At 35.7% G+C, this 11,090-nt stretch overlaps 1 protein-coding gene across 7 annotated transcripts in view; it reads left to right on the forward strand.

Annotated features, from left to right (window-relative positions):
- Positions 1–9,929, forward strand: part of PCDH10 (protocadherin 10) — a 34,173-nt gene extending 24,244 nt beyond the window's left edge. For 3 of the 7 annotated variants that reach the window (XM_064651542.1, XM_064651539.1, XM_064651540.1), the window contains one exon: positions 8,326–9,929. In XM_064651542.1, coding sequence (XP_064507612.1) covers positions 8,326–8,345 — 20 coding nt within the window. In that variant the 3' untranslated portion in view covers positions 8,346–9,929. Of the gene's footprint in view, positions 1–3,931; positions 4,028–5,948; positions 6,024–8,325 lie in introns of all 7 variants that reach the window. The other 4 variants (XM_064651535.1, XM_064651537.1, XM_064651536.1 and 1 more) reach the window with 3 other exon arrangements.
- The last annotated feature ends 1,161 nt before the right edge of the window (positions 9,930–11,090 follow it).

Consider the following 11,090-nt stretch of genomic DNA (forward strand, 5'->3'; position numbering starts at 1 on the left):
TATTTCATATATGTAAATGATGCTATTTTACATGACACTTTCACAGGTTATCAGAAGTAATGTAGATTAGAAAGGAAAAATAGAGGATGCAGAGTAGATTCACCCAAGAAGTTACAGGGGTGACAGACTCCTGTTTTTGCAAGTGAGCCGAGTCTTCTGACTTTATCTTTTCACCTCCAGCATCACGGCTGCATTCAGCCCTGGAAAAGGATTCATTATGAAACTGCTGGAACGCAACCTTTCTTTATTCATAAGGAATTTTATAGATGCTGATATTGTGGATTCATCTTTAGTGAGAGTAAAATTCTGCCACTTTGTGACTTTTTTAGTTGCCTTTTTGGGCTTTAATTTGACATCCATCTGTTCTCGATTGAAATTTAGATGACAATTGAATAGAGCTGCACACAGCTGTGGGCATTGATAGGAACTGAGATCTAAAAGGGTTCTACCTTACAAATGAGATGCAGTAATAACTTTTTCCTGCTCTACACGAGATAAAGGACAGTGTGCTTTGTACTTCCAATATTCTTTATGGCTGCTCTATTGAATTAAATAGGATCCTTCCCACCACTGGAATGTTATGGTTTGTACTCTTACACTCTCTGGCCTCTGTCAACTCACTTTTTTCCCTAACAAGTCTGGGACATGATGCCAGGGACCATTCCTGAAAGCAGATTGGATATGATCACACTCTATGGCCCCAATATATTGCTTGATATGGTTGAGAAATTTTAATAATGTGAATATAAATCATTCCATTCTGGTAGTCTTAAGTGACAAAGAAGGGTGACGGGCAAACTGCATTTATGGATAGAAACCAAGCCAATATGTGTTTTTGAAAAAGGCAAGTTTTGAAAGGCTTGTGAGAAGGTTATGTGATGCACTTAAGTGTGTTATCTTGGTAAACTGGGAAGGACTCTGAAATCGGAGTGTATGCTGCTCATGAAAAGCAGTGTGCTTTAGAAACAGAAAATAAAATATTCATAAAAAGAGTCAGAACATACCTGTCAGGTCCTAATGACACTTGATCCCTGATAGGAGAGAGGAGTGTTGGAATAGACATCATGGCACACATAAATTGTGTAGGAATACCCAGTGTGGTGCTGATGTAATGCTGTACTGCATGTTATCTCATGTAAGAACAAGTAAATTTAATTATTTCAGGCCAAATCCAGCGTGAATAATTTAGGTACCTCCGAAGGCCACCAAATGGTGATCTACATGTCTACTTCTCCCTTGAATCTATAGGGAACTTAGGCACTTAAGAGCAATTTAAGAGAAGTGTTCATATCCCTCCTCTTCTCCCCAGGGCACTGAAAATTTTAAGTCACGCTGTAGCCAGCCTGTAGTGTATTCTGCATTGGTTAATCCTCAAACTGACATGTTAGTTTTTGGGCTTGTCAGCTTAAAGAGATATATACTGTAGATTTCGGGAGAGTGCAATAAAAAATGGTGAATTTTGAAAAAAACTACCCCAAAAACACATAGAGGAAGAAGAAAAGAAGATCAGAGAGAAGAAATTATTGTTGCATGCAAGCATATAAGCAAATTTTATTAAAAAAAAAGGAATCAAATATTGGTATTACTAAGGATCGTACCGAAATTATCAGCTTATAATAGGTAAATTGGGAAGAATGTGAATTTGCTATTAGAACATGTATACAATTAGAATAAGTTGTTGATGGAGAATTTGGAAATACTCTTAGGGAATATGTTCTGTGCTGTAAGTTTGACATACATCAGGAGTAATTTAGGAGTTATTTAATTGGTCTTAACACAGTACCTAATTATAAGAACTCTTACAAAATTAAATATTCCATGATTCTCTGACTATAATGTTGATGTCATGTACTATCTTGAGTATTTTCAGGTAGATAATATGGTTATAATAGTACAGAAAGACAAAGATGCTTTATTCCCACTGTATCTTGTGGGAAAACTGTCTTTGTATTTTTATGGTACATTACAGAATATAGCTTAGCACTTTCTGTGCTGAATTGTAGTAACTAAAAAGCATTGTTTCGGTAGTAAATAATGGCAACCAGAGATAAATCAAATCTGGCATCTGCTGTGCCACCGGGCTGTTGCTGACGGTGGAAAAGAAAATTGTCAGCATTTAGAGCAGAAAATCAAATGCACATAACAGTATCTTGTGTGCCACAGAACATTGATGACAAAATGCAGGACTTGATTCAAAAGACAATCGTTCTTAGTCATGTGCTTAATGTAAAGCACATGTTGATTAAGGTCAGTGCTTAAACTTAAGCCTATGCTCAAGGCTAGTCCTAAATAGAGAGAAATTTTATCTAGTGCTTACACAAACTGAGACTTGGATAGTTATTCTAAAGAACTGAAAAGTTGTTTGTTTTGTTTTTTTTTTCAGAGAATCAGCTAAGTCCACGTAGCATATAAATCTCAGAGCACTCAATAGTACCAGAGAAACATTATTTCAGTGACTGTCATGTTATGTCAGCATTTGCATCAGGCATCCCACTTGCCATATGAAAATAGTTACCAAAACATGTTCCAAACATCAAAATATCCTTTAATAATGTATTTTCCAATCTTGAAATTAAGCTAATAAGGCAGTAGGTGTAAATCAGCAATTTGGTCAATAAATTTTTTTCGAAAAAGAGTGATAATCTGTTTAAGTTGTTGATCTAGAACAAGGTGTTCAAATTTGAAAAGTGGCAGTTTTGTATTTAAGTGCAAAGCGCAATTTTGCCCACTTTTCCTGGAGTATGTAACATTGTTTGTCATGTTCTTTAGGTTATGGCCAGTGGAGCATCCAGCACTGTCAACTTTTGGCATGGTTGGAAATCCTTGTTTCTTGAACTGGTTTAAGTGAATATAAACATGGAAATGTGCTTAGTGCAAGACAAAAGAAAAGGACAATATATGTGGTTATGTAGGTTTTTTTATACAAAAAAGGGGGGGTTGCATAATCATATCTGTTCTAGAAGTAGAGATGTACTCTCAAAGGAAGGAAAGATTTTAATGGTCTGTGGGGGTTATTTATTCAGCTGAAAGCAAGCCTGTTTCCAGAAAAGTTTCAGTGCAACAATTAAAAACTTTTCCATTTTGTCCTACTCTAATTTATTCACAGCCTGAAGACCTGATGCTCACAATTGGGTTTTTTGTTTCACATGAAATCTGGATAATTGTACCCATCAGTCCAAATGCTCTTGGTTTATTTTAGAAACAATATTTATATCTTGGGTTTTGTAGATCCCAGAAGGAGCATTTCAGCCATACTGAGTGGCATATCATTATTAGGGACAAATTCTGCCCTGGGGCAACTGGCAGTTTCACGTGTGGGAGATTCTCCTGCCTTCCCTGTCTTGTCACATGCCTGAATTGGACAGACAGAGTGTGGTCTCATTCTTACCTTACACCTTCAGGACTCTTCAGACATGCATAAAGCACACAAACAGTGGTCACCAGAGCCAATGGACTCACTGGCATTAGGGAAGAGTTTATCTTATTTAACTATTTATACATATTTTCAAGTAAAAAAGCAAGTATGTTCCATCTTCCTTTTTAAAAAACCCATATTAATTGTATAAAATGTAACATGGACATCTGGGATGTGAGCTATTTTATCCAAATGTGCTCTACAGAATACAAAGATTTGAAACACAAAATCTCTTCACTAAAGCCATGAAAGAAAAGAAAAAAAAGTTCCCTTTAAACTAATTCATGAGGAAAAGATATATGAGAAAAATGCTATTTTCATATTTGTGTACTGAAGTGTATTCGGCTGGATAAGACAATCTCTATTTATAATGCTATTTTCATAAAATATTATTTGCAATGCTTTAACAAACTTCTTTGAGTAACAGCTCATTTTAAAAAGAAAAAAAAAGGCTTAATGGATTGCAAAAGATACTGAATTGAGCCTGCAATGACTGGAATACTTTTTTATCCACAGAACATGGGTGGCAGCAGAGTAATCCCCATCCTACATCCCCCAGCCCCAGCCCCAGCCGTGTGTCTCACCCTTTACCTGGATGCACCGCTACGAAGGGTGAGGGAGCTATGGCAGTTTGCTCTGCATTCCCGTTCACTTGTTGACCTCTTTCCAAAAAATATAGCTGCTGATATCTGAACTTGAGCTCCAAGTTAACTGGAACAGCCAGGTTATTTCATAGAGAATACCTTCTACCAGTGCTTAGGTCCTGGTCTCTGGTCAGTTGGGCTGAGTTAGAGCTGGAATGCTGAATTTGTAGTCTGTTGGTTGACACTAGAATTGTCCATTTATGCCTCTGTTGAAGCTAATGGAACTTAGTGAAGAGCCATATTTCATCTACTACAGTTAACATATAGATTGTAAAGCGAACCATCAAAATGAAAAGATAGTTAAAATTAATAATGCACATTTAAAACCAACGTTGCCATAATGCTTAGGAGGCAATTAAATCCTTTTTAAATTATTGCTCACTACAAATGAAGCCAGACTAGCTGAGCTGTTTCTGAGTGAAACACAGGAGGTTACAGCTCCCTGTGTTCCTTGTGTCAGTTGCTGTGTTGTGTGGGGAACATCTGTGTGGGTGGTGTGGTGGAGCACACAGTTTTTACAGGGGACACACAAGAAAATGAGTTGTGCTTGTGTAGAAGCCCATTTGTGAAAACCTATATGAAGAAAAATATTACTTGGATATTGTGTGAACTTAAAGAATTTGAATCTGAAACATCAAGATGACAGTTTACATATTGGCTTTTCCACCATTCTCCTGTTGCATTGCTTTTTTTTTTATTTAAAAGAGAGGGGTTTAGGTCATCTTTCTCCTAAGTGAAGGGGGATCAGGACAATTTCTGTAACAGCAGCAACCTGCCTGGCATTTGATATTCTTTGGAGATTTTATTATCTAGGGGTTCATCTGGATCTACAGGCTGTTGGCACTTGGGGAGACTCCCAATTGCTAAGATACAATGCTGTGGGAGTTTATAGAACTCTAAAAAATAGTCCAGAAGGAAAGTGACAATAGTTATAAAAGATATAGGATGTGTTTTCTTTCGCTGCTTGTGTTGCCAGCTGTGGAGGGAAGCAGTGGACCCTTTCTCTGTCCTCGATAGATTAGCAACCACTGCTAAGCAGGAAAAAAATTTGATTTGCAGAGTTTGAAGGTGTTCCAAGTACAGGCAATCCCTTCTAGGCTTTGCCAAAAGAGGAAATGTACCTGCCTGCACTCACGGCTATAAAGTAGTAATCCGACATCAAGTTTGGATGCAATAGGATGATTCACAACAGGGTGAAGGGAAGATTTACTAAAGAGACTAGGACTTTACAGTATTTTCTGTTCATTTCTGATCCTTGAGCTAGGAATAATCACTGCATATTTTATTTTCTCTCCTGCTTCTTATGTTAATGTTTTTCATTTCTTTTTCTGTTCATCTACCACCGATGTCTTTACATGTCTTCTCCTATCAGTCTACACAGAACTAGCTCACTGTGGATGGGAGGCTTACTAGTGTGTACTGAGCAACAAATGAATCTTAATATTTTTTGCTGGGTTTTATTTTATTTTATTCCATATAAATTTTATGCATTAAGTGCTCTTAGTGTAACACGCAAAATTCTTGTGCAGGTGTTTGGGGAAGGATCAATAGTCAGCACAGCACAAATCCCGTAGCCTAAGAACTTTAATTGTAATACTTGTGATTCTTTAATCATCTTGTTCACATCAAATACTGTTAGAATATATGTACAAATAGTATAATTACATTAGCAGAATTATGAAACTGATTATTATTAAAGCCCTCTTTCTGACTAGTACATGTACTCACACAGACCTGAAGTTCCCTGTGTACTAGTTTGAGAGTTCAGAACAGGAGATAAAATAGGGATGAAAGAGAGAGCTGTGATCTCAGAGGAGATATTAGGCACCAGAAATTATGGTGTTCTTTTTCCAGCTCTTACACTGACTCTGATACTTCCATTTCTATAGCACTTGCCATCTCTGGATCTCAAAGTGGATTATAAAGAATAGTGATTTAAACCTTCCTGCACCTCTAGGAGATAGGTAAGCAATATTATTCCCATTTTACAGATGGAGAAGCTGTGATACAGAGAGGCTTAGTGTTTCTTATTAAAAGTTTATTTATGACAACATATGCATGCACACACACAGAGCTAGAAACAGATGTCAGAATTTTCATTGTCCTCTGTTTTAAGCTAAGTCCGTCCTCCTTTCCATTTAACCTCTCTGATTTATATTCCCCATCTGTAAAAAGACGGAAACTGGTATAGACATGGAGAGATTTGCTTGCACATAAATTTCTGTGCAAAACCAGAAAAAAAACAAACAAACAACCATGGAGTACAAAAGTTGCCTTTGAAATCCGGTGCATTTTATGTGTTGGCAGAGGATATTTTAGGATTTGGGAAAAGGATTTTTTTAGGTGGGGAGAGTTGCCGGTGTTCTGCAGCCTAATGTACAACATTTAGTTATTGCTATAAAAGGGCCTGATTGTTTTGTAATATAAGCATATTAACTGAAAATTAAAAATTTTAAAATCCATCAATTTACATGGCAAAAGGCCAGACACAGCCAGTAACTCAATCTCTCTATTATCTGCAAGGTGGTACCACATCAACCCCACCAAGGCACTGTGTCAGATGGGAGTGGGACAGTAGTGCAACATGAAAGCAGCAATTGCCCCAGCTGTATCTCTGTATATCTTTCTCCCATGGAAGTCCTGTGTCTGTAGTGCAGCACGAGTTCCTCAGTGGCAGACACCAATCTAGACTATGCTTAAATATTTAGAAGAGAACTGAAATTACTACTGAACTTCAGGAAAAAGTTTAAAAGATCCAATATAAGTTTTGCTGGTTTTATTACTGTTAGTGGAATGGTTGTTTCTTGTAATATTTAAAAAGATATTTTAAAAGGTATCTAGAAACTTGATTAATCTGATTACATACTGCATCAAAATATCACGAAGGTTCTGATCTCATTAATCTTTACTACAATGTTTAAAAAATAGCTACTGGAAGGTTTTAAAAATTCTTTCTAAGTCTCCAATTAATTTGCCTCAGAATTGAAACATCCAAACCATTGTATATTAGATGTTTTAATTTTAATGCTAATAACACATCTGGCAATTGTCTGTATGTTGAAAAGAGTTTATACAGAAGTGATTTCAACATTTTCCTGTGTGCATCCTATGGTATAGGCAGGCTAGATTAGATGAACATACAACACCCATGGTAACATTCACCTGTAAGTAGCCTTGACTTCCCTGTGATGCAGTAGATAGATTTCATACCTTTACTAGTGAATAAATATATAGGGAATAACTGCAGCTAATGTATATTTCTATGTTAAATGGAATGGAGACTGGATGTGTTTATGTGTCAACACGCAGACATCAACCTGCATATACGGATGGCTTGATTCAAAGTTTCATTTGGAAGATAAGATTCCTTTTTGTTTTAGTTGTAACACTTCATGCACAGAAATATATGTAATTTGAGGTAGGGATTTAATTGATTTGGAGCTAAGGTAAAACCTGATTTTATCATTACAAGCTTTACTAAATAATGATTATGATGATGCTAATAATAATACTTCAGCAAGTGAATTAATTCCTTGTTTTTGTGTGTGACTGAGATCAGAATTTAACCCAGGATCTTCCTGAATGCTAGTACAAATCATTTCTTACCTTTGCTCCCAATTACAATTAGAATAGCCAGTGTCTTGAGGTAATATATCTACCACAGCTGGTGGATTAGGATATGGCTTTGCTAATGCATTGACCTTCTTCATCCGTGTAACATGAGTTAATTTCCAGCCTGACAGTAAATGCTGAAATTTGAATTGTAGCACTAATGCACCATATTTTCGTCTGTCAAACCAGACTAAAAGGTCATTTGGTGATGAGGATAATGGTTCACTTTGAAAGAGAAGGAAAACCAGCTTCTGAATCTTTGGGGGAAGTCTAGCTCTTGCTTCAAATAACAAGCTGAACTAGGGAAAAATTAGGCTGTGAAATTCCAGTAGTATTGAACCTGTAACTGACTATTTGCCTTGTCTTTCTATCAATTCCGTACAGGCACATTGGAATACTTGCCATGACATGTTAGACAGAATAATAAAACAGCCTATGAAATTTGGTATTCTGGCTATCAAGCCTCAAAAAGACTTTTCTCTGAAAAGTGAATCTACATTAAACTGTTTGCTATAATGGGAATTTGAAGCGGCAGTCTGTGACAAGTTTTGATTGTTTCCATACCCTCTAAGACATAATAAACCTAAGAACTGCTGGAGACTGATTTTTTTATTTTTTTTTTCTCTCAGAAGTGTCTCTCTTTCTTTCCCGCAGCACGGAAAAGGATATGCTAGTCACTTCTACAGGACTTACCTGAAGCAGCATGATTTGCACAAAAGTCGACCAACAAAAAGCATCAACTTTCAACTTCATTATCTTGGCCATCCAGTTCTGTGTAACTGAAGGATTTGTGTGCTGTTGGAGACATCATGGCCAACAATAGGACCTAATTGCTCTCAGCAGGCCTGAGAAATGAGTTGAAATGTGTAGAACTGTAGAAACTTAAGAGGCAACTGATCTTGCCTCTCTGATCAGTGTGTGCCTGTTTACAGCACTATATATCTTTCTCTCTCCAAAATGTCACTGAGCCCTTTAGATGTTTATATTCACCACAAGAAGCCAATCGTACAGATAAAAGAGATGTGCATTATAAATGCAATATCACTGTTTTAAACTTGACTGTTTTATATTATTTTTGTGTGATCGAGTGTTCCCCAAACTATTCCAACTTTACAAGAGAGATTGTGATCATGTTCTTTTCACGTGTGGGTCATAAAAATGTTGTTAATCTGAAGACCCACAAAATTATCAAAGACATTCTGTAGTTTATACACCGTGTTGCAAAGTGTTTACTGTACTATTTCAAAGCTTCTAAATAAATATAAAATATATATATTATATTATATATAATTTTCCGAAAAACGTGGTACAACTTAGTTGATTTTTAAATGGATTCATACAGTCTACACCATACACTAAAGTGAGAAGATAATTCAGGGTTCCTAAGCTATCCTTGCTAAAAACAAAAATAAAATAAACCTTTAATAGTACTTCCCCAATATTCGTATTTTGGTCAATCCTGTTTTTCTTGTTAAAAAAAAAGAAAAAGCTGTAAGCAACAACATTTTGTCTAAAAATTGTAATGGATTTTCAATGCCAAAGATGCAGCTGTCAATATTACCCGAATGAGCGCTATGTACTATCAGAGGTATAAATCACTCTCCATTATTTCGATTATGTTTCTATGGTTTTTAATTTAGAATCACAAAATCTTTTTCAAGGCTCTATAAATTCACCTGTATATGTTGTTAAAAAGAACACTGGGTGTCTGTACATTTTGCAATGTAAGATATAATGTAAGTGAAGTTAAGTATTTTAAGAATATCATCCCAAGCTCATAAATACTCATACATACATGCATACATACACACACACAAACACCCACACATCTCTCTTTGACATAGTTTTGTGAAACTATACAAATATATTGCCTAAAAATATTTCTCTTGTGGCTAGGAATAGTTGTTGATAGAATTGAAATTACAAAGGCAAAGTATTTGCCAAACTATTGACTCTTTTATCACAAAGGAGATTTCCAATTAGGAACATGGCACATTCTCAGCTGACCCCTCTCCCATTGGAGTAAAAATGGTGTTGGCCACTATCTTTGTTGGGAAAAGAATTAAGCCCTTGCATATAATCTTTATGTTCTGTAATAATTATGTGGTCTGAAACAGTATCTTAGAGCGTTTCTTTTCTATGAAATATTGAAAAAAAGTAAAATTTCAAAGGTAAAGTTTAAAATTACTTTCATGTCCATGGAGTTTAAGTACCATTTACTAAATGTAAAAAACTAGTAAAATGTTTTTTTCTTTTTTTTTTTTTGTATTGTGGTTTTTTTCCCCCCACTGTATCTTCGTATGTCAAATATTGAAAACAAATGAGAGCACACTATGTTTTCAACCAATGTTTAGCCAAATTGGAACTAATTCCTAGTGATGATTCAATATTAAGTAAGACGAGAGAAAATGTCCTATTGTTTGCAGTGGAATTTGGATCATGCCATTATATAGGAATTCTGCTGTTCCCACCAATGCTGCCACAGGATGAATGTGTAGGCAGCCACTGCCACGTTGTGATGGAGTTTGGGTTTCTTCCTTTTGTTTGTTGGTTTTGGTTTTTCTTGTGATTTATAATGACAGTTTCTGTTAGGTAGGAGAATATAAATCACCTGTATGGAAACTGCCCTGCTATGGGTCCAAACAAATTCCTTATCAAATTACAAGAGTTCTTTGTACAGCCAGTGGACCAAACCCTGAAGGTTAATTTAATACTCCAAACAAAAAAAATATGCTTGTTGAACATTTTTAATGTATACATCTAGCACATTTGTATAACTACAAATTGTTGTATGGGATCCTTTTAAAAATGTAAATATTATACAAAACCCAAACAAACAAACAGCAACAATAGCTGTCGATTGAGCAAACACAACAGTGAATTGTTCCTCAAGCTGTAGGTAGTAGAACTTGTAGTCACCTACAGGCATTGTTAATTTTATGAAGAAAAGCAATGAAATCTGTGACAAGTATTTCATTTAAAGAGGTTTTATATTCTTGTCTCTGCTTTTAAAGCAAGAAAGTCCTTGCCCTTCTTAAAACTGTTTTTTGTTTCTAAGTAACTTTTGAATATGGATATTTACTGTAAATTATGGTCTTTGGGAGAAAAAGGAAATGGTTTTTCTTTCTGTTTCATGAACAATCAAAGTATTTTTATTTAATGAAACTACCTTCACATTTTGTATGCCATTTTTTCTGGAAAATCAACTGTATCATACCCTGTCATTAATTTCCAAAAGTGAACTCTTACCATCAACAGTGTGATGTACACACACATTTATTTATCTTTTTTATTTTTATTTCATGTTAAATACCATAGACACTGGTCCATGTATACACAGAAATCCTTCTGAGTTCTCTGAGAGAGTCCCAGGGGGAATCATCCTAGGATGCAGAACTGTCAAGGAAAAAGAAGATTTT

This window comes from Pseudopipra pipra, chromosome 4, assembly GCF_036250125.1.
Source record: "Pseudopipra pipra isolate bDixPip1 chromosome 4, bDixPip1.hap1, whole genome shotgun sequence".
NCBI classification, from domain to species: domain Eukaryota; kingdom Metazoa; phylum Chordata; class Aves; order Passeriformes; family Pipridae; genus Pseudopipra; species Pseudopipra pipra.